The 24,295-nt window shown below is 42.7% G+C and overlaps 1 protein-coding gene across 1 annotated transcript in view; it reads right to left on the minus strand.

Moving 5' to 3' along the window:
- Positions 1-24,295, minus strand: part of LOC136427061 (probable E3 ubiquitin-protein ligase HERC1) — a 224,335-nt gene that overhangs the window by 192,081 nt on the left and 7,959 nt on the right. Inside the window, exons 7-17 of the mRNA XM_066415778.1 lie at positions 23,912-24,124; positions 22,741-22,912; positions 22,152-22,291; positions 21,291-21,531; positions 20,518-20,645; positions 19,878-20,022; positions 18,837-19,008; positions 18,187-18,321; positions 14,974-15,139; positions 14,306-14,431; positions 13,734-13,919 (exon numbers count right to left, since the gene is read on the minus strand). Of these exons, the coding sequence (XP_066271875.1) occupies positions 13,734-13,919; positions 14,306-14,431; positions 14,974-15,139; positions 18,187-18,321; positions 18,837-19,008; positions 19,878-20,022; positions 20,518-20,645; positions 21,291-21,531; positions 22,152-22,291; positions 22,741-22,912; positions 23,912-24,124 (1,824 nt within the window). The remainder of the gene's footprint in view (positions 1-13,733; positions 13,920-14,305; positions 14,432-14,973; positions 15,140-18,186; positions 18,322-18,836; positions 19,009-19,877; positions 20,023-20,517; positions 20,646-21,290; positions 21,532-22,151; positions 22,292-22,740; positions 22,913-23,911; positions 24,125-24,295) is intronic.

Below are 24,295 nucleotides of genomic sequence, written 5' to 3' on the forward strand. Positions count from 1 at the left end.
GTGTACAAGGCGGGACTGTAAAATGTTTTACTGTCAATCTTCTAATCTTTATGAACTGTGTCTTCGATTTTGTTTCTACCCACCTCACAGAAACTTGTTGACTTGTAAATATTCCTGGTGATCTCAAAGGGAAGTGTATAGAGGGTTTATATATTAAATGTACACATATAAAGTTAGAAGCTGGCTTCAAGTTTTGAGACTTTTTCGGTTGATACAGCGAAAAACATTTAATTTTTGTGACAAACCAACAAGTCTTCTCTCTATCGGGTGTTGAAATGTGCTCTTCATAAGTGATCTTTATACGGCTTTATTAGCCAGTTTCTGATGTTAAAATTGTTGGGTCTGGACTGTGTTAGTTTTGACAACTCGGTATGTTCTAACCCATGATTTACTATCCTGTAATAAGTACTGTAGACGTGAGTTACAATCAGTGACCTGTGGTTCGACACACCTTGCCAAGGATGATCTTTGTATAAAATGGTTTCTTTCTATAGTAGCAGGTGTTAGGGGAGAGTTACCGGTACTGTTATTATTTTTTTTCAATAAATCTCGGGGAAAGGGTGACCAGGTCTTGACTTCTTTTTGTTTATTCCAGTTTTAGTTGACTATGAGACCACTACTGTTTCTTCTCGTTGAAAAAGGGCAGTCGGATGGACGCCCGAAACGTCGATTTTTATCGTATCTTGTCCAGAAATAACGTTTAAATTGTACCACTCTACTGTTACAGTAGTACTCACACACCCCTTTTCCACTAGCCAATGTATCCGTTGAGCGACCGAATATCAACAAATTTCATAGGTAAAGAACAATTATGCTAATTTTTGTGTGTGTTCCACAGTATTTTACATCTCACTTTTGCATTGTGCATCATATTCCAATTATAAAATCATGGGTGACACAATCCAATTTTGGACACTCAGTGAACCCATCTAGTGGAAAGGGGGGCATAATATGGAAAGAGCCCAAGACTGCAGCAAGAGTTTAGTCATGTCGTTTCTCATCCTTTTGGCCAGAAACAGATGTCGACTATGTGCCCAGGACTAATCAGCTAATTAACGAGACAGAACAAATGAGTATAAGGCAGTTACTGCATAGGTGTGGGGGCAAAGAATAAATATTGACAGCACTGCCCACCTCTTACACAGCTGCCCACACCCACACCAATTTGGTTCCAAATTACATCATTCAGTCTACCAGATTTTCTGCAGATTTCTGCGACAAAGAATTTGTTCACATTTCCCTACAGTGTACCGAGGGACAGGGCTTTGTTAATTTTCAAGCAGATGTAGCAGTCGGGTTTGTTTGGAGCATTTTTGGTGGTGTTTTGTAGTTTTTTTCTAAATTTTTTAACTCATGGACACTCCAGTGTCGGGCGACCCCGACGGACCTACATTGACCAACTTGCTGGGGACGTAGGGGTGAGAGCCGAAGATCTAGAGCACTTAATGGCGGACCATAGCGACTGGAGGAAGAGGGCTGACTTAGTCCGGGCAACCCACCCAACATGATGATGATGATTCTAAATTTTTTACTCTTTGGTCATCTGTAAAAAGGATAACAAAATCCAGAAAAATGTACAAAACACCATCTAACATGCTCGAAACAAGTGCGACCTCTTGGAGAGTAGCGTGTTGGGGTTTTGCATTGTTGTTGGTCACCAGTAGTCTCTTCATGGGTAGCTGTAATAGTAGAAATTGGCCAAATAGGTTGAATAATTTTCCAGGGGAGTTAGCTGGCCAAAGGGTTACACTGATGCAATTAGATACATGTAAGTAGCAACAGAAAAAAAGAACTTTGGTATTGTCAAAATGAGTGAGCAGGAATAATGCACCGGTGATCGTAATATCCCAACACTATCCTAGAATTGTAGGAACTGTTAAAACAAGTTTTTCATCAGTGTTACAGTAAAATGTTTCTTTGTTATTTTTTTGCTACAAGTGTTATTTTTTTGCTACAAGAGTGATGGGAGGAGGTCAGGGAGACAGGAATAACTGTTGTTATTTGTGATGGTGACCTAGATGCCAGGCCTGAGATATTTTCCAGAGTTCACAAAAATTTTTTTTTTAACTCAACGTCTGTCCCAAATCTAGGCTAGTACATGTCAGGTCTGATGGTGAAGGTACCTAACAGGAGGGCATGTAAAACTGAAATTATTTTGACCCATGTCTCATATCTAACTCAAATGTACAGTGAACAATGTTCAAATGATACGATGTAACTTTATTCCACGGAACTGTTTGTCCAAGTAACCCCATGGCCCAAGCCTTGCAACCAACCTGGTGTACTCTACATTCATTTACTTCCGTGATGGTTTTAATTCAAAGTAGAAAGGAAAAGGAGGTCTTTAAATTTGCAGTTAAATCAATTCTGTAGTACAGTAGGAATATATAAGAAACGCATATTCATGGTGACATGCATTTAGGGTGGAGAGGTCACAATTAAAATAAAACCACCACAAAAGTTTCCAGATTTACAGTAAATGCCACCCTGAGGAAGTAAAAACACAGCCACACCTGAGCGAGCCTGGACAACCTGAGCAGGCCATGGGGTCTGCATGCCTTTTTCTGTCAGGCGTAGTAAGATATTTCAGACAAGTTTTCCCAGACCAGGACAAGAAATAGTCATGCCTACCAAGGATTGACGTGTTCAAAAATTCGTATTTTCCGAGAACCATAGTAGAATGGAACTCGTCATCAAATACTGTAGGAACATCTTCACTAAATAGCTTTAACAGTTGCAGTCAGATGTGTAAAAGATGGGTGTAACAGGCTGTTCAGTGTAATATAACCAGCTGCTGCTGCGACGCGTGCCTGCGAAGCTGGTGCGATTATACCGGCTATACAGATACAGATGCCCCACGAATACAATGAACTTCCGAAAATAATTTCATCAGGTTGGTAGAACATAGAATATTAGAGATTCTTTTTACACAATCGGTTATTCTCACCTGCTGACATTTCGGTGTCTGTCTGAACTTATTCACAAAACCTTTTCCAATAGCAAGTCCATTTAACCATTAGTCGTTACCGTCCCTCCTAAATTTGCCATTAAGCGTCACAGGCTGCAGGATCCCCCCATGCATGCCCTTCTAAATTTACCATTAAGCGTCTCCAGCAACCCCCCATGCAGATCCCCCCAGTCATGCAGATAACATTCTAATACATCCACAGTGATGACAAAACACTCTACTGACATGCACAGCCTGGGGGAAGGACTGGCTTCCTTTGGTCTTTTCAGCACTCACGGAGATTGGGAACGAGATTAAAGATAGGGGAATAGGATTTTGCTTTTGCCACTGTCTGTAACATACATGTATTGTATAAATATCATCAGAAATCAAGAAAAACAGTCCAAAACAACACTTGAAGATATATTCATAAACATATACAAATTGTCATATCTATGATTGTGGAAATCATTTGTAAAGAATATATATCATGACAGCCTGGATAATTGCACGCACAGTATTATGTTTTCAGACCAGGGATTTTGAATAAGATGAGAGAGAAAGGAGAATAGGATTTGCCTTTGCTATTATCTGTAATATCATACTGGTATACACACCTCATCAGAACTAAAACCTACGACCTCATACCTTCGCGAAATGATTTTGACCTTTATGACTGACGTATTAGGAGTGTTTTTCATCAATCAAAAATCATACCAGTTGATCCTCCTCACCCAAATAACATAAGTTGTCCAAACCTCCTTGTTATGATTATGAGCTTAACAAAGAAGGTTATGCTAACATTTTTCATCAATAATGCAAATAAGCTCCTTATTAGCATAATTTGATTCAATGGTGTTCACATTCACACAACTTCTAAATGCAACAAGTATGAAATTGCCGTTATTTACTAGTATGGAATGATAGTAGTTTCTCATGAATTATGCAAATTAGGCCTACATTTGCATAATTTCTATCTATTGACATTCCTCTCTTCCTCAGTTACAAATGTCACATATTTGAATAGTCATATCATGGAACACAGCAGGTTTTTAAAATTGCCTCATTAATTATAATCTGATTTGCATAATTATCATCCAATCATACAAAGCATCACATAAGCTATCTACATACCAAAAATCATGACCATCCATCAAGCCCATCTCGAGTTATATTATTTTCTCATTGATTATGTAAATGAGGTTCTCATTTGCATAGCTGATATCTATTAATATTTCTCTCTTCCTCAGTTACATATGTCACATGTTTGCGAGTCCTATCATGGAAATTGATGAATGTATAAACTTTCCTCATTAATTATGCAAATTAGTTACTGATTTGCATAATAAGTATCCAATCATGTACATCATCGCTCAAGCTATGTACATGCAAAAAATCATGACCTTCCATCAAGCCCTTCTTGAGTTATTCCCTTTCAAAGTCTGAAGCAAAACCTACCCCTGCAGTTCCAAAAAAGTTGCTAGGGGGCCCAAGCCTATACCACTTACTCTCTGCCCAACGAGCTATCTACCACTTAAAAATCAGTTCCATAGCATGTCCACAACACGAGATATCATAACATGAAGTTCCGCTGCAGTACCGTAACAAGCCGATAGGGGGCCCAAAATCTAATCATTTTCAGGTTTCATCGAGACCTACCAACATACCAAATACCAAGACAATCCTTCCAAGAATTCTCGACTTATCGTGTTCACTAACAGACACACAGACATGCTCGGTATTCCCATGCTGTGGCACTGCATTAATGACTGTTCTTACTCATATAAGGCCGTGTATATCCAACTTTGGTCAAAATTTGTATGTTTCAGTCTTTTAATTGGTGTAAGGAGATATCTTTGTGGTTTGGTTTCACATGCTCCGAGTGGACTCTTCCAGGCTGGGAGTAGGTCAAAGTTGACGATTGTTTTCGTCTGTCAGCTGTTACGAGAGAACGAGCTGGTCAACTGTCTATTTTCTTTGCATGATTCTAAAGTAGACAGATGTGGCTTTCTGGTGCATAAGAATTTTTGGGGCTTGCAATTAAGGTGAATCCTTTTCTGAGCCCTTGTTTTAGTGCTTTAAAGCATTACTGCATGGGCAAGCCTATCTCTTGTATCTGCCCTACAGCTGGCTGATAGCCAATTTGTCCCTGGCAGCTGCAGTACATGTAACTGACTGCCTCATGACCCCTCATGACCCCTCATGACCAACTTTGCCCCCAATCTACCCGTATCAATATCCCCGTCGCAACCAGAACGCATAGTAAAGCATACAATTGAACACATTTTTACACTTTTCTCGTTAATTATGCAAAACACTTCGCCCAAAATCTAATCATCTTGAGATTTGCCACATACACACCGACACACCAACTACGACAACAAACCATCCAGGCGTTCTCGACTTATTCTGTTCACTAACAGACACACAGACAAGCACCGTCGCATAACCTTCTCGACGAAACCATTCGTCGCGAAGGTAAAAACACAGACATCCGAATGTACAAATCACCCTGTCTCTCTGACTGGAAATCATTATGGCGTATGTTGGCTCCAACAGGGTGAGTAACTACTGAAGCAGACAGCATAGCAGGAAGACATGCAGACTAGATCATATCGTAACTCTTGCAATCCTGAAAATCATCACTGCAAATCTTAAATATTTGCAATGGGTTTATTTTCGCTGTGACTTTAAATCATTACACTGCAAATATGTGTTGTGTGCTATATGTACAGTATCTCGAAACATTACTGTAGATCTTGAAATATTTGCAGTGGTTTTATTTTTACAGACCAAAATATCATGACACTGCAGATATGTGTATTTATGCTACAGTATTGTTTCAACCATACTTTCTACTCCTACCACAAAATTAAATCCCTGCAGTAATAAATGAATTTACAGTAGAGACAGGAGCTCTCCCTTCTACCATGGAAATATTTCACTTAGCAAAGTCGAAAAGCTTCTCTGACAGATCAAAGGACAGGAAATGTTGTCCCACTTAATTATCGGTAATTATAGATAAAGGAGGATAGGAGTACGTCACAGATTTGGTATATCACAGGTGATGATTACAGGGACATGAGAACAAAGCCTTGTTACAGCTCTTCTGACTGTTGTACAGCCTTGTTACAGCTCTTCTGACTGTTGTACAGCCTTGTTACAGCTCTTCTGACTGTTGTACAGCCTTGTTACAGCTCTTCTGACTGTTGTACAGCCATCTAGCCATTTGCAACAAAGGGATTTCACAAGGTTCTAATTGTTTAATTATTGAAGTCACAAACAGTTAAAACGGACAAACAGTAGGATTAGTAATGTCTGGATACACCTATACTTTTAATTCTTTTATTTACTTCACTTTCAACACAAAACAAGACTCATAGGAGCCACTCACATGTTTTGGGTTGTAACTGTACTGGACTGGACTGTGATGACAGATGCTTGTTCACCTACTAGTTCACTAGGACATAAAAATGTTCAAGAAGTAATATGTCAGCACTGACAGGGGACTTTTACCAAATAGCACTGCTGCTTCCCATCCATATTGCACAAATACAAGGGTCAAGGGGTCACAGAGTTTATCAATACAAAATGAATCCCATCCTTGGACTGATGAAGCCAAAAGCATACAGCTATTGAAACGTATATCAAATTTTACAACATGTCAGTAAGTTTATGATGATTAGGACCAGAGATCCTGTGACAGTTTCCTGGAGCTAAGGAATTCCAGAGCAGGCATTTATGCCCCACATTTGCAATGTTATCCCCCCATGTCTTATGATTCAAGTCATGTGCAAGACCTGGCCTGAGTACCATCCTCTGTAGTGACTGCTAGCTCAAGGCTTTTCGCTTGCTGACCACGTAGTACCATCCTCCGCAGTGACCACCGTTAGCAAGTGAAAAGCATCGAACCAGCGGTCACTACCATACAGAGGATGGTACTCAGGCTATGCATTATACTTGTTGTTGTTGTCCTTGTTTAACGTCTATTATATCACTAGACGTGGTCTCTTGGTACTGGGTTTCACTTGGTTCATTTACGAGTCAATTGTCTTTCTAGGTATTTAGCACCTGATTACTTTTTTTTGCGTGTTGGAATAGATGCTATGAGAGCGCATCAAGTCTGTGCGTATTCTCAATGTACCGAGAGAAAGCTGAATACATCTGCTTGTCGAGTGCCTCAGGAAGGTCTTCTGTCATCCTGGCAAGAGTCTGGGCTGAATAATGCATCCCTTCCAGACCTGTCAGCCCTAACCTATAGCCTGGGAGATAACACTCATCTGGATCAGGTTTCTACTGTTACAATCCTGATTGATTCTCAGACAGACACTGGCACCCATCATTTGTTACCTTCACCCCATCTGCACTGCATTTAACCTCAGTAGTTTTTAACACAAAAAGGCTAAAATGCCATACATTTTCACAAACCTTAAAAACAAAACATTCATTGACAACCTTTCGCACCCAGCCTAACTCCATATTGGTTATATAGAGAGTTAGGCAGCAAGAAAAAGGTTAAGAATATTTGACTCCCTACAAAGTTTTCCAAGAATAATACCTTCCCTTTCCCTTGCCCTCCCACAGAAATTTGATATTCTTTCAAAGGATACAACATCACTATGATAATGTTGCTGCATTATGATCTACTTGGCCAGCCATGGACATCTACACAAATATTCCTTTGTTCTCTGACATTTATGTGTAAAATTTTAGCTCGAAGAGGATATCATGAAAACAGAACGTTGGGAGGAAAACAAGCATTTGACTTTGTTCACTCCCTGAAACTCTGTGTACCAAGGTACAGACTTTCCCCTCACAGTCTGTTTACATATTGATTAAATTCCAACCTAGCATTATTCTTTCAACTCCAAGAAGCAAGAAATTGAATTTCTGTGGCCTAACCTGGATAAAGTGAAAATGACGGCTTCTGCCCCCTGGCACCCTGGGATATGACTTTTTCATTACTGGGGGTATGAATGATGAAACTGCAGAATTGATTTTCACCCTTCCAAGGACACGAGGCTCTGTCTCTGTCATTGAAGTTGTGTGTTCATCCATCTCAGGGGCACAACCTGATAATACCGCTCCAGGGCTGGGAATACTGGCTGCATACATGTACATACTACTGTATAGCTTTATGGATCCAAAATTGCACCAGTGCACTTAGATATTAGTGTACAGTGTTAAGTACGTGAAGGTACTATACATCAATGAAGGTTAGACATCCAGGTAATAAGATTTGCCCAAAAAATAATCGCAGCATCTGGATATGATTTTGGATACGGTCAGGTGCTTCAGGTAGCATCCACTACCTTTCGTCAGTGACACTGTGTAAAATCTGTAGATCAGCAAGTTTTTAGGTAAACTTTTAGGTACTATAATTGTACACTACTGCACAGCATATTTTTGACATTCAAGTGTACTTGGATTGAAAGTACAACGGTATCAGGAAGTGGCAAGCGCTCATCGCATCTTTTCTACCACTTGACAATAACTAAGGCTGCCAACTGTTAAAGGTCCCAATCATCTAAACTGACTGCAGAGAATTAATGTCTTTGCAGGTGTTTAATCCTGGCGCCACAAAAACTCCAGGTGGATTTGAAGATCTACCCACCTCCTTGTTGCCTGAATAAGAGCTGGATTATTTGAATGCGTTTCATGAAGAATGTGATCCTTTCCAAGGCCATAGCTACTTGTAATACTGTACATCTTGAACCACAAACCACTTTTGGTGGTGTGTTATTGCGGTGACTTCTCCACCACCTTAATAACACTGCAAAGTGCGACAACAAAATCACTTCAAAGAGATACAACGATCACCTAAGGAATGGCCATGAAAGATAAAGCATAGGGAGATAAGAAAGTCTATAACTTATCATGATACTGTAACAATTGCTGTCTGGCTAGAGCTAGTGTAACGTGAATGCTTCACAATGATCCTACATAGCGAGGCAAGAATATCTTTGACGTGAGGTCACTTAAAAAGTGGACAGACTAGTTCTGTGTTGCTTAGCTGTGAGGTCAAAATAGCTGCTAGACAGAGGATTTGCCATTGTCTGTAGATGTCTGCAGATATCCCATGATCAACTTCAAGGTTTCTTCTTTTAAATTTATGCAGATAAAGGCATACAGATATAGGAGGGAGGATCAAATGTAGGGGGCAAATGCAATGTCAGACAAGTTATCAATGTCAACAATACTCAAGATAAACGTGCATACAATGTATGTACATTGTATATCCAAGAAATATACACGTACAATATATCAAAAATTGTATTGAGCCTTCATACAGTGAACTGACTACCTCACACAATATTTCGGCTCCATTTCTAACCGTATATCACAAAGCTGTATAACAATTAACATTGAGCTCATGCTTAGTGACCAGTCAGCAATGAACGGGTAAAGGATAGCTTTTAAGAACTGAGGAATGCTGCTAAACCACCCCTCTGTGAAGTCAATATTGAGGCAGGACTTGGTCGCCTATCTGTCAATACAGGTAGCCTCCACCAGGCCTTCCTATGGGGGTATGGGTCGTAGAATTTGGCAAAAAAAGGAATAATCGGCCAGGAAAGCCAGTCCACGCGTACGGTAAAGTTAACATTTCCCTATCGGAGCAAATGAAACCCTATGGTGGCCAAACTTGCCAGGCAAATATTCTCCCTATAGTTGGCATAGTTAGTCTGGTAGAGATTACAATACAGGTACCCGCAGAAATATTCAAGAACAGTTATCGAGGAATGGATCATTGATTGATATAATATATATATAAAGCACTCCAACCATGTTATCTGTATCTTTGCTATATTTTATCTGACCCTTATCTAGGCCCTACCTTTAGTCATGGTGTATATAGCTATCATGGTAAATATACAATATACAGCGCTGCCATATTCCTGTCACATATTCAAAGCACAGAGCCACCTGTATTACAATTCTGAAGACCCCCGCCATCTATCTAGACTTGGGAGTACACTACCTGGGTCATAAAAGAAGGCTGTTACACTAAATCTGACTATCTGCAATTCCATTTCAAATGTCAAGGGTCCGTAGCTCCCATAACTGTCTCCTACCCTGGGATTGCACATCCATCTTCCAACCTGAAACTGCTCTCCGATACACTGTTACATTCTACCGAGGAGAAATCAAATTAACAATGGAGCTTGATCTCAATAACCATGGAACATTCAGATTATTCAAACCCCGCATTAGTGTCGTAGATATAGAAACTTATTGTAGACTAGCAACATAGTTTAATCTTTGTAGCCTGTATAACGTGTATGCCTTATGTTTTACTTCATGATTGTGCATCGTCAATAACTGTTGTCAACTTGCAATCAACCTACGCGCATGGATTTGATATAAACCTATTATCATATTAACACAACACGTAATGAACTGGTCACTTCTGGTCGTAGATTAACACTTGAAATTTGGTAAAACTTCAAATGAAGAGTCAATATAGAAACATTTGGTAATATCATGTATGTTTGACAAAATATTTCCAGTTTTGAAAATCCTAAAAAAAGAAGGGCCTTTAAGTTTAAATATCAAAAAAAGTAAAGGAAAAAGCAAAAGAAAAAAAAAGTTTAAATCCTACTTTAAATCATCTATGCCCCCAACTATCTAGCTATCACAGGCAATATCATGTATGTTATAATACTAAATATTTCTAGTTTTGACACCAAAATCCTTTAAAAAGAGGGGCCTTTAAATCCTACTTGGACATCTACAAAGTCAAGCCAAAGCCTTTCTATGCCCCCAACAATTTATCTATCAAAGTAGACTAGCCAATCTCATACCCTTTAACCTTATCTATACCTACCTATGCATCTAAAACAAGGCAGTAAGTCCTCTATCTGGTAAGAAGTCTACAAAGTTCAGAGTCATCACAGTAGCAGTGCTCCTCTCATAAATCATTCACCTCTACTCCCCACTGGATACTGTAAATGCAGAAATGTTCCCTGTGGTTTTATGTTCGCAGGTTTTCGCGGTGAACTCTTTACTGCAAACTCAAAACCACCATGAAAAGCCGTTCCATTGTGTGACTGTAGCGCTACTATTGTTTCAAATGCGAACTCAAAACCACTGCGAGCACTCCGTTATCTCCCTCCCATGAAATTAAATCCCCACAAACATTTCTGCAATTACAGTATATCTATCTATGCATCTACAACAAGGTACTGGTAAGAAGTCTCCAGATCTAGAGTTCAGAGTCGTCCCCACAGTAGCAGTGCTCCTCTCATAAATCATTCCCCTCTATCCCCACAGGACCCCCATGACCTGACCTCATCATGACCCATCTCTTGACCTTAACCCCCCCACACTAATCCTCGGCATGAGCACAGGAATTGAGTTTTGGGCAGTTTGACACCTGGGGTCAGCCAGGGTGAGACAGGGGCAGCGCTATCTACCATGGCATCACCAGGATTCGGCCTACAGCAGAGACTACAACTGCTCCAAAGTCTTAAGTATCAAGGGCAGAAAACGCACAACCTTCGTCAACAACTTGCAGAGCTCGAAATACTGGGTGCACGTGCACCTGTGTGCACCCAAAATTGGAGCTGTGCACCTAATTTTTGACTGTGGGTGCACTGGTGCACCTAGATATTTTGTATGCTATAGGGTAAAGGCACTATTGTACACTAGTATACAGAATATACTGAAATGTAAGTATCAGAAAAAGCAATACTTTACTTGATGTACTATTTGTTTGAAATTTTGAAGTTAGCTATAGAATTACAGACTGAAGTTCTAAAGATTGTTAAATTTTGTAATTATGTATCGCTGACATTCCATTTTATTTTATGTGGTGCACCCAAAATTCCTAATTTTTGGGATTGGAAACCAGTGCACTTATTTGCAAAAATGAATTTCGAGCTCTGACTTGAAAATGGATGCTGGGCTCAGTGACATCACGACAACAGAACTTTGCTCACTGATGGAGGACAGAGCCAAGTGGAGAAGAAGAACTAATTGTCCTCGTTCAAGGTTCAAGTACTTACAAGGTTCCAGTATCAAGAGCAAAAACAGTACCAATAGTTTGAACAAACTCCCCTCCCTCACACACACACATACATGCATGACATTCATTTAGTACATATTTTGGCCTTTAATGTAACCTTTAGCACACTGAAGTAGCCGTTTGGCACCCCAATCTCTATTGGTTACAGATTTAGGCAGCGGGGAGAAGGTTAAAACAATGACTTAATTTTTGGTCTCCTTCTCTGCTACCATCTATATTGGCACCAAATCTAGCTTTACCTTGATTGAGGATGACTGCCTTACCTTTACCTAGCAACAAGGATATACTAGTATATTATATGATATACATGTATGCTGTATCCTGGTGTAACAGACAAAAATATACTGCCAAATCTAACATGTTACGTTGCTGCTGCCTTTCTGAATTTAGCGTAGAGTGTTGACAGTACACACACACACACACACACACAAACTTCAATACTGGCCTATGTAATAAACCATATGTCACACATACCAAGGTTAACCTACTGACCCTTTTGAGACTCCATGTGACAAGGCGAGACTGACATGTGTATATATAAGTGTGTACAGAGTTTGTTGTTCCGGCACGCCTGTATTTATAACAGTCCAAACTGACTATCAACCATCCAAGCAGCCACCCAGCTAACAGTCCTGCAGGGCAAGCACAACAAACTCCCAGGAATCCAAACAGGACTGTCTTCAGGACCTGTCCTTCCATCCAGGACGGATATTTTCTTGTTGATATAGAAAAAAATTCACTTTGTCCATCAAAAAAATCTGAACTTGAAAACATGAAATTGATGAAAATGTATTTTCCTAAATTTAAAATGACAGATCTAACAGCAAAAATTAATAACATGGGCTAAAACTTTGTCCGTCCCAAAATCTGAACTTGAAAACAATGTATTTCCATAACGTAAAATGACTGATTTAACAATGAAAACGATCAACATGGGCTCCCTAACAATGAGTGGGACGAAAGAAATTAAAGTTATAGACAGCCCTGTTCTAAAGTGACTTATCAACCAACCAAGCAGCCACCTAGCTAATGCCAAAGTGATGGTCTGACAAAGTAATCACAACAAACAGGTCCCTCAGGAATCCAACCAACTAGACATACACTAGACTTTTGCAGATTGAGTGACCAGGGCAGAATAAATAAAAGCGGTCGAACCTCAGACTGAGGACGAAGCATGACGCTTGTACCCACTGTACAAAACTGGTGAGTTCCACAGACAGTAACGGATTGGAACTCACTTCCATACGACATAACACAAACTGCAGACCCTATTTTTACTAACTTCAAAGATACAGTCTCACACACAGTGCATCATTCTGCACCTGAAATCGCAGCAATAATGGCGCAGTGCATGTAACTAGGCGCTTGACTCTATCTGAGGGGTGTTCCCTGAGTTGTAACCTGTAAGAACAGGTTACAACTAAAGGTGGTGTTACATTTTGAAGATAATACCATCTGCAATACTTTTCTCAGAAGGTACATCTCACCACCACCTAAGAAGCTGTAGAGTCTCTATCATCAGGCATATAGATTGTGACCTAGGAAACTTGTATCACTTCTTAGTAACTTGTATGACTCTGTTGTACAACTCATGATCAGCACAGGAATAAAGAATCCTGGTTCAGCTGCCAAAGACGTCACTACTGCATCGTTAACAGGATATAAACGAGCATCAAGAGTTTTCAAGACATCAGAGCACAACAGCCTCCTGTTGCCGTATTTACCCGTAATGTGAAAACGTGTGAAAAAGTAGTTCCTTACCGTGTGGAAGCCGAGGTTTCTCAGGAGCGTCTTCATCAGCATCTCAGCCAGGTGAGTGTCGGGGACGGCGGGGGTGCCTCCCCTGGGGGTGGGGGTCTCCATGTCCAGGGGCGCGGAGAACCCCAGCAGCGAGGCCACGTGCGTGTTGTCCTGTAGACTGGTCAAGATGATGCCCAGCTGCATCCTCTGCAGAGGATGACGAAAAATGTGAGATCAAAGCTTGGAAAATTTAGGTACACAGAAAAATTTTCAAATTGCACGACATGCACGCAGTGAAGTAGAATGGCAGCAAAACCATTTTACAAACCTTACCTTCTCTGTAGCTAACTTTTAATGTATAGAGAATGTAGCATTTTGCAAGAGTCACAGGGCTTAACGCTTTTGGGGTTTTCTTTATCCAAATAAACAAAGAGAGGAACACCGGTAATGTCTCCATCAATCTCTTTTACTGGCCACTATCTGGAAGTCTTCATGAAATCATTTCTCGAAAAAGATTCAAATGTTATGTAGTTCTAGAATTGATAAATGCACCAAACAAGCCACAATAAACGTAACTTTGCAGTTTGACTGACCTGTCCTTTGGAGAGAGACTCCCATCTGGCTGGACCCTGAGGCAGCAGTTGGTGGAGAAGCTCCATCCTTTCCCTCAGAGGTGGCAGGAGCAGGGGAGCCCCCACGGACAGGGTCTCACTCACAGCCTGGAAACAACCAAACACAAAACAGAAGGTCTGACTCATGAGTTATTTCTTTACATTATAGCTAGATCTAATGTAAAAATACATGTCTTATATGGGCCTAGTGAGTGCACACGGGTGGCAGAAGCAGAGCTGTGCCCACAGACAGGGTCTCACCCCTAGAAACAAATGACTACAGAACTGTTCAGAGCTGCCCTCTAGCTTACTTGACATGTACCACAGCATATTTGGACCCTTACTATAAGAGAGGCAATGACATTTATACAAATAATAAACAGATAGGGCACCATAAACTTTCTGATCCACTGCCCACTGAGTCACGAGTGAGTGTGTGTGTGTGTGTGTGTGTCTGTCTGTCTGTCTGTGACTGAGTGAGTGAGTTATGTCAGAGAAGCAGCGGATTGCTCATTCCTTGACAAAGGCCAGAGTTAGTTAGTCAAAAATTTTGTTGTAAATTATAGATCGACTTTGCTTCAGAATGATTTCTAGCTAAACTTTCTAGCTAAAATAATAAGTCGGGATGTTTAGTTCCCATTATTCCCTACCTCCTGTATGGAGTTAGGCGTGGAGGAGTCCATGAGTCTGAAGAGCAGGTGTCTGAGCGGCCTGGCCTGGCTGCCCAGGATGGTGGTGGCCACACCGCCCGCCAGCGCCAGCTGCAGATGGGTGCACAGGAGCTTCAGGCACAGCAGCACAAAGTGGTGGTGCTCTCTGTGGGGAAACACAGGGGGTAAGGTCTGGTACAACACTCATACAGCTTCAGGCACAGCAGAACAAAGTGGTGGTGCTCTCTGTGGGGAAACACAGGGGGTAAGGTCTGGTACAACACTCATACAGCTTCAGGCACAGCAGAACAAAGTGGTGGTGCTCTCTGTGGGAAAACACAGGGGGTAAGGTCTGGTACAACACTCATACAGCTGCAGGTAAGGTCTGGTACAACACTCATACAGCTTCAGGCACAGCAGAACAAAGTGGTGGTGCTCTCTGTGGGAAAACACAGGGGGTAAGGTCTGGTACAACACTCATACAGCTTCAGGTAAGGTCTGGTACAACACTCATACAGCTGTAGCACAGCAGAACAAAGTGGTGGTGCTCTCTGTAGGGAAACACAGGGGGTAAGGTCTGGTACAACACTCATACAGCTTCAGGCACAGCAGAACAAAGTGGTGGTGCTCTCTGTGGGAAAACACAGGGGGTAAGGTCTGGTACAACACTCATACAGCTTCAGGCACAGCAGCACAAAGTGGTGGTGCCCTCTGTAGGAAAACACAGGGGGTAAGGTCTGGTACAACACTCATACAGCTTCAGGCACAGCAGAACAAAGTGGTGGTGCTCTCTGTGGGAAAACACAGGGGGTAAGGTCTGGTACAACACTCATACAGCTTCAGGCACAGCAGCACAAAGTGGTGGTGCTCTCTGTGGGGAAACACAGGGGGTAAGGTCTGGTACAACACTCATACAGCTTCAGGTAAGGTCTGGTACAACACTCATACAGCTTCAGGCACAGCAGGACAAAGTGGTGGTGCTCTCTGTAGTACGACAGGAAGAACACAGGGGTTTAAAGAAGGTAAAAGTGATCATAGAGAAGATAGACACTATGTAGAAAAGATACAGGTTTGTAAAGTTTGGTAATCTCCAAGCAGATGTAGAAACGAAAATCAGAATTTTTCTCAAGCTCCCGATGCTCCTGCACATTTGCAAATCAATTTTACATTTTCATCTAATGTCAAGATTTTCCTTTTTATAAAAGCTAGAGAGCTTGCATCAACACTGCTTGTTATCAAGAAGATTTCCAACACTGTCTGTTAATGGCATTCTAATAGCCTTCTTAGCAGGAACTACAAGTGGGGCTCTCTGAGGGCTTATAATGTGCTTTTTGCATATCAGTTCTGATTGTAGTCATGTGAGCCACCTCTCAGTAGTTGTAGAGCTTACTAAGGAGTCTACAAACCGACTCCTAATTTCTTACTTGGATGTTGGGAAGGGAGGAGGAGGGTTGGGGCTGTGGTACTTACTTGGATGTTGGGAAGGGAGCAGGGGGGTTGGGGCTGTGGTACTTACTTGGATGTTGGGAAGGGAGGAGGGGGGTTGGGGAAGTGGTACTTACTTGGATGTTGGGAAGGGAGGAGGGGGGTTGGGGCTGTGGTACTTACTTGGATGTTGGGAAGGGAGGAGGGGCGTTGGGGCTGTGGTACTTACTTGGATGTTGGGAAGGGAGCAGGGGGGTTGGGGCTGTGGTACTTACTTGGATGTTGGGAAGGGAGGAGGAGGGTTGGGGCTGTGGTACTTACTTGGATGTTGGGAAGGGAGGAGGGGGGTTGGGGAAGTGGTACTTACTTGGATGTTGGGAAGGGAGGAGGGGGGTTGGGGCTGTGGTACTTACTTGGATGTTGGGAAGGGAGGAGGGGCGTTGGGGCTGTGGTACTTACTTGGATGTTGGGAAAGGAGGAGGGGGGCTGGGGCTGTGGTACTTACTTGGATGTTGGGAAGGGAGGAGGGGGGTTGGGGCTGTGGTACTTACTTGGATGTTGGGAAGGGAGGAGGGGGGTTGGGGCTGTGGTACTTACTTGGATGTTGGGAAGGGAGGAGGAGGGTTGGGGCTGTGGTACTTACTTGGATGTTGGGAAGGGAGGAGGGGGGTTGGGGCTGTGGTACTTACTTGGATGTTGGGAAGGGAGGAGGGGGGTTGGGGCTGTGGTACTTACTTGGATGTTGGGAAGGGAGGAGGGTTGGGGCTGTGGTACTTACTTGGATGTTGGGAAGGGAGGAGGGGGGTTGGGGCTGTGGTACTTACTTGGATGTTGGGAAGGGAGGAGGAGGGTTGGGGCTGTGGTACTTACTTGGATGTTGGGAAGGGAGGAGGGGGGTTGGGGCTGTGGTACTTACTTGGATGTTGGGAAGGGAGGAGGGTTGGGGCTGTGGTACTTACTTGGATGTTGGGAAGGGAGGAGGGGGGTTGGGGCTGTGGTACTTACTTGGATGTTGGGAAGGGAGGAGGGGGGGTTGGGGCTGTGGTACTTACTTGGATGTTGGGAAGGGAGGAGGGGGGGTTGGGGCTGTGGTACTTACTTGGATGTTGGGAAGGGAGGAGGGGGGTTGGGGCTGTGGTACTTACTTGGATGTTGGGAAGGGAGGAGGGGGGGTTGGGGCTGTGGTACTTACTTGGATGTTGGGAAGGGAGGAGGAGGGTTGGGGCTGTGGTACTTACTTGGATGTTGGGAAGGGAGGGGGGGTTGGGGCTGTGGTACTTACTTGGATGTTGGGAAGGGAGGAGGGGGGTTGGGGCTGTGGTACTTACTTGGATGTTGGGAAGGGAGGAGGAGGGTTGGGGCTGTGGTACTTACTTGGATGTTGGGAAGGGAGGAGGGGGGTTGGGGCTGTGGTACTTACTTGGATGTTGGGAAAGGAGGAGGGGGGCTGGGGCTGTGGTACTTACTTGGATGTTGGGAAGGGAGGAGGGGGGTTGGGGCTGTGGTACTTACTTGGATGTTGGGAAGGGAGGAGGGGGGTTGGGGCTGTGGTACTTACTTGGATGTTGGGAAGGGAGGAGGAGGGTTGGGGCTGTGGTACTTACTTGGATGTAGGGAAGGGAGGAGGGGGGTTTGGGCTGTGGTACTTACATGGATGTTGGGAAGGGAGGAGGGGGGCTGGGGCTGTGGTACTTACATGGATGTTGGGAAGGGAGGAGGGGGGTTGGGGCTGTGGTACTTACTTGGATGTTGGGAAGGGAGGAGGGGGGTTGGGGCTGTGGTACTTACTTGGATGTTGGGAAGGGAGGAGGAGGGTTGGGGCTGTCGAAGCCGTCGCAGTACCGCTCCAGGAACATCCGCAGGTGGGTGAACGTGCTCTCCTGTAGATCCACACAGAATGGACGATGCCACGCAACCACCTGCCTGTAGGATCAGGAAAAGAGTTGTAATCTCAATGAAATGTTGGTTGTCATGTACCTGCTTAGGTGGTAAAATTGTATTTACAATGATCGTATGTTGTGATGGGTAAGTCCAATGTTTGTGTTGGAAATTATGGTTAAATTTTGCTATAGAATGATTTCTACCAACACGGATAAGATATGAACACTGGACCAGGTTATTGCAACAATTGTGATTTTTTCACTTCTTTCTTATCACATATGAGAGAAACATTGTAACTGACTGCTTGTTTTTAGATTCTAATGAAGATTGTTGCAGTTGTTCAGATGTACCTTAGTTTTGTTCTTGGTCTGTCTGTTTTTTGTTTGTTTTCGGAATTATTTTCCATATGCTAGTCACACTCACTGTAGAGTGACAAGAAGTGATCAATAGACTCATCTCATGTTAATCAAAACCTTATCTACCTAATCAATGATGAACTACAATTAAACAATGATAGACGTTCCTTAACATCTGTTAGTACACCACATTACACTTACCTATCTGTTGGCAGGGCTGTCCACGCTAGACTGTGGGAGGTACCTGCAGAAATCTGGTGCACAGTGACTCCGTCCAGGCCAACCACCTTCTTAGGCTTAGTGATGGGGCTTTGGGAGTGGCCCTGTCCACACTGGCCCATGGCATTGTTGCCCCATGCGTACACTTCATTGTCTGAGGAAAAGAAGAGAAGCTCTCGGAAATAGTTCCACCTGGATAATAAAGTTCTTTACACATATCATCTGTTGATGCTTCTTTCATCTTCCTCAGGGGAAATCTAACTGGTTCTACTTCACACTCTAGCTAAGTGAGAAGAATGTGGTCTCAAATGTAATGAGGGGGGGATACAAACTCAGTCACATTTGGTACCGCATTCTTCACACTCGCTGCAGAAACGACACCTAGCTGCAGTGTGAAGTAAAACAAGTCAGTAGTGCCCTGAGGAATGCGGGTGATCATGTGCTAGTTGTGTGTAAAGAACGTTGTTATCAAGAAGAGTGCTGTTCATACAGTTTATAGAGGAAAAAGCAGCATTAAAGATACTGGTATCTCTTAACTTCCGGTCCTAAGGACTTCGGCCCTCTCCAATAGAGTGTAATAGGTGGGCAACAATAACTGTGATTCAAGCTCCAAACCTTTTGGTCCAGAGGCAGAGCACAATAACCACTGGACTATTTAAGCTGCATAAAACAGATTGAAGTAATCTGAGACAGAAGTGCTTTTAGTGGAGTGAGCAAAAGCTTGTCCTTACCATGAGTGAGGGCTAGACAATGGCTGTCCCCACAGGCCACATCGACTATCCTGGTGTTGGGTTAGGGTAGGGTAGGGTTGGGGGTAGGGTAAGGGTTAGGGTAGGGTTAGGATTTGGGTTATCAGTTGAAGCGTGTCCTTACCATGGGTGAGAGTCAGACAGTGGCTGTCCCCACAAGCCACATCGACTATCCTGGTGTTGGGTTAGGGTAGGATAGGGTTGGGGGTAGGGTTAGGGTTGGGGGTAGGGGGTAGGGTTAGGGTTTGAGTTATCAGTTGAAGCATGTCCTTACCATGAGTGAGGGCCAGACAGTGGCTGTCCCCACAGGCCACATCGACTATCCTGGTGTTGGCCAGTTCTTCCACCAGCTTGGGTCGGAGGGCGGTGGACTCGGGCGACCCACAGCCCAGGCAGGCTCCGCACCCCCACGCAAACAACTGCAGTGGGAGAAGTAAGACACAGCTTTGGTAATCATGCAGTTTAGGGATGAGCATAAACAATACAATGAGTCAAGACCTATAAAATGAACATCAGATTCTGTTTACCGGTACTTGTACCTGAACAACATAAAACACTGTTGGACATGCATCACAAAGATGAAAATTTGGACATATAGCACTCAAGAATCAATTTTGAAACTGAAATATATAAATCCTCATAAAAAGACAAGAATCTACAGTTGGCTACATGTATAATGTACAGATAATTGGCCAAATGTGTTTAGGTACAGTTACAAGTACATGTACCTGTACCTGAAAGTATCATTTATAAGGTTCGAGGTCAACTAACATCAGAAGGCTATGTATTTTGTACAAACATCTATGTTCATTGACTAATACTTATTACTGTTGAATGCAATCGGGAACTGTTGGACTTGAGTGTCATTGGTAGCATAAGCACTAAAAAGAGAATTCAGACTAATGAGAACCTACCTGTCCAGTGGAGGTGAGTGCAAGCGATGACTGACTGCCGCAGCAAACCTTCCTGATGTACAGCCCCACCAGGGCCTCGATAACCTTCGGTTTGTACACTCGATTGGTGTCTCCATGGCCAAGTTTACCTGTAGGACATAAACAACATCAAATCTCAAATATACCTTTCAAAATGATTGTTGTGCAGGGGTACTAAACATTTGTATCTAATCTCCAAGCAGATATCTAGGGAGGAAAATATTACCCAGCTGGCTGTAGATTCTGGCTGGCTGGATACTATTTTTGCCACTATAGAGATCTGCTTGGAGATAATTATTTGTATAAACTTCAAATAACTGCATAAACTTCAAATAACTGAAATTATTAATTTTCAGGATGAAACCAGGCCTGCAGTGACCTATTGACTTAATCAAAAAAGAAAACAAACATTGGGTTACTAATCAATACTATAGCAAAAAGACAGGCTGCTTGATTTCAACAAAGGACAACAAGGTATTTCCTTCTGTTCTGTTTCTTTCTTTACATCAAAATGACAATAAAAACCATCAAACTTCAAAGGACAACAAAGATTGACATTGAATTATTACCTGGTTCTATCACAAAGAGACTGCTCGTACAATTCTTCTATACAATCATCTCAAAGCCTTACTGTTGTCCCCTCCTCCAAACAATTGCATATTGATTTGGAATGCCAGTTGTAGTTTGTGGACAATTTGTAGCCAAAACATTTATTCATCGTTATCATTATTCACACAATCGTCCAAAATCCTTACCATTGTCGCCGCCTCCGAATGACCAAACGGTCCGGCCGTCCTGTGAGACAACGATGGTGTGAGAGCTGCCACAGACGACCTGTCCTGCGTTGGTGATGTCCTTCACCAGCGTGGGGAGGTTCTTACTGTTACTGTCGCCATGTCCCAGCCGCCCGTAGTCACCCTCCCCCCACGTGAAGAGCTCCCCGTCTTCTGTCACAGCTGCGCTGTGGCGATAGCCGGCTGAGATGCTCTTTACAACCTGGGGAGAGAGGAGAGACAGTCATGACAATGTTTGCTACAAGTACATTAATCTGTATCTATATCGGGATTGCTGGTATAGCTGCCCTTCGGCATAATACACCTGTCCAGCTTCTGTATCTGTATCTGTATAGCCAGTATAACTGTCCTTTAGCATAACACACCAGCTTCACAGGCGTGTGGTGCGGCAGCAGCTGGTTATATTACACTGAATGACCTGTCACACCTAGCCTTTGCACATCTAACTGCCGTCATTCTTTAAAGGTATCTAGTGAGGATGCCCCTACTGTACGTACTTCATGGCAACAACTGACAACAACTGCCACTCTACGATAGTTCAAGGAAAAAGCCAATTATTTTAACACATCAGATAATTTTGTACCTTTGAATGCAGGTGGCCATAGGTTTGATCCCCGACCAGGTCATACCAAAGACTACAAAAATCAGACATGCATACATTCTCTTCTTAGTACTCAGCACTTCCAGGGAAAGAGTATGGAAGTTGAACACACAATGGGCTAGCACCTTGCTGTAGTGCTTCTACAACTGTGTGGCACAGGGGCTATGGAAACAGATATGGGTGCACCCTATATACCATATGGGAAGGACTTAAACTCTCACCTTGCCCTGCAGAGCTCCCTGTATCTGTTTGGGGTACTTCTGTGTGGAGCTGTTCCCGTGCCCCAGCTTCCCGTAGTCTCCATCCCCCCAGCTGAACACCTCGCCATCAGCAGTCAGCGCTAGTGTATGTCCATCTGAACCTGTAAGGATACATGTTTATACAATTATTCATTAGGACTACATATCTATAGATTTCAGTTGCTCATTCGGACCCTTGTAGCACCTAGTAACACATAGGGTAGCAAGTTTCCTTGCTGTTTCAGCAGCAAGGTATATTTCAGCAGGGAGGGGTTGCCGAGCTCTTCCCCTGTAAAGTGCTCGAGGCAAGTCCTTGAACACAGGACCCCCATTTAACGTGGCTTACAAAAGATGGGTGCGGCCCCCACTTTAAGGCTGTTACCAGTTGAGTGAGCTACTGTGACATCCCTGTTTATAGATTCATTCATACATTCATCAGGACTTCAGATATGTAATATGAAACTTTGTAGCATTTTGTCTCACCCTTCCCTTTTCCTTGAGGAAAAGTGGGCAGCAGGTTGATATGAGTTTTCATTGATATATAAAAACTAAAACAGACAAACAAACAAACCCTTGGAGGACGAGATCTTCCTGATGACGTAGCGGTGGTCGAAGTTGAGTTTCTTGAGCGTTGTCTGATTGTTGGAGTCCCCGAGGCCCAGTCTGCCGTAGCTGCCCTTCCCACAGGCCCGCACCGTGCCGTCGTTATACACCACAAACGTGCAGTACTGTCCAGCCTCGATCTGGCAAACAAAACAGGGAGGGTTACTAGTACATGTACTCACTCAATAGTAAGATCACCTTCAGCAAATAAATAAAGGCTTTGACTTGACTTGAACAAAGAAATAAACAAATGATTACATGAATGACTATGAATAGATAAATCTTCAAAATACATTCATTAGGATATTAAATAAACACTTAATGTAATAATATATAAGGAAAGAAATAAATATAAAATAAGCAAAATGCAAAATAAATCGATGATTAAATAAATTGATCGGCTTTATCTGCATGTAGAATAACATTTCAAAATGAGTGTTTTTAACAGTGATAATTATATCTATATAATTGAAAATATCTATATGCCACAGCCATTTGCTAGTAGAACATATGTTGATATAGAAAACTCAATAAATAAAGAGGTTCATTGAAGAAAAAACAAACAAGGGATCTAAAGCTAGTGGGGTGACAAGATTTCTTCAAAGGTGTCCATTCTTCTGGAGGCTATTAATATTAGTAGAGGATGTTAGTATCACTTGTTTTTCTCCCATAACATTTGTTACATGTCGAACACAGTCCTAGAAATGGCTGGAAAACACAAGGCTATAAAGAATAAAATTAGCATGAAAGTCGAAACTAGTTACAGACAAGTCACAGCAATTTCCTCTGCTGACAAGGAATTTGACTGAAAAAGAGTATAAAAGTGATGAGACAGCAAACATAGCCTGTTACCTCTGGTTTTCCTGCTCTGAGAATAGACAAAATCATGAAGATTAGCTGTGCACACATATCATAAAAGTTGAGATACACCAGATCATACAAGTCACTGAAACTCAAGGAAGGAATGGCTGAGGATATAGGTGTGGCAGAATGTTGATACATTGTAAATACCTGTACATATTTTTGTAGTTTTTTTTAGATGTGTGAAAGTGCTGTGTAAGTGTGTATGGGCTGTCAAGCCAGAGGCAAACAATAGATAAATAAATAAATGAACTACATACATTCAAAATGGAGCTTACTGTCTGAGCATTTGCAAATGCAGGAGACAGTTTTGGCTGGAGGATTTTTTCCTGGCTCCCCTCGGCCAGCTGGTGGCTGCTGTTGCTTCCCCACACGTAGACTTCGCTGTTCTCGGTGACCATGTTGCCGTTTTCACCGGTGCTGGAGTCATCGATGGGCACCGGGGAGGGACACACACAGGACCGCGCGTAGTCGGAAGCCAGCCAAGCCACCTGTGAAGGCAAGGACAACAACTGTAAATGCACAGTCAAACCTGTACAAGTGACCATCTCTGCATAAGGACCACTAGTCTTGGCCAATGTGACCTATTTTTTGGTGGAAATTTTCCCACTGACACAAGCATTAAGAATCCTGTCTAAAGTGACCATCTGTCCACATAGACC

The sequence above is a fragment of the Branchiostoma lanceolatum genome, chromosome 2, assembly GCF_035083965.1.
Source record: "Branchiostoma lanceolatum isolate klBraLanc5 chromosome 2, klBraLanc5.hap2, whole genome shotgun sequence".
NCBI lineage: Eukaryota > Metazoa > Chordata > Leptocardii > Amphioxiformes > Branchiostomatidae > Branchiostoma > Branchiostoma lanceolatum.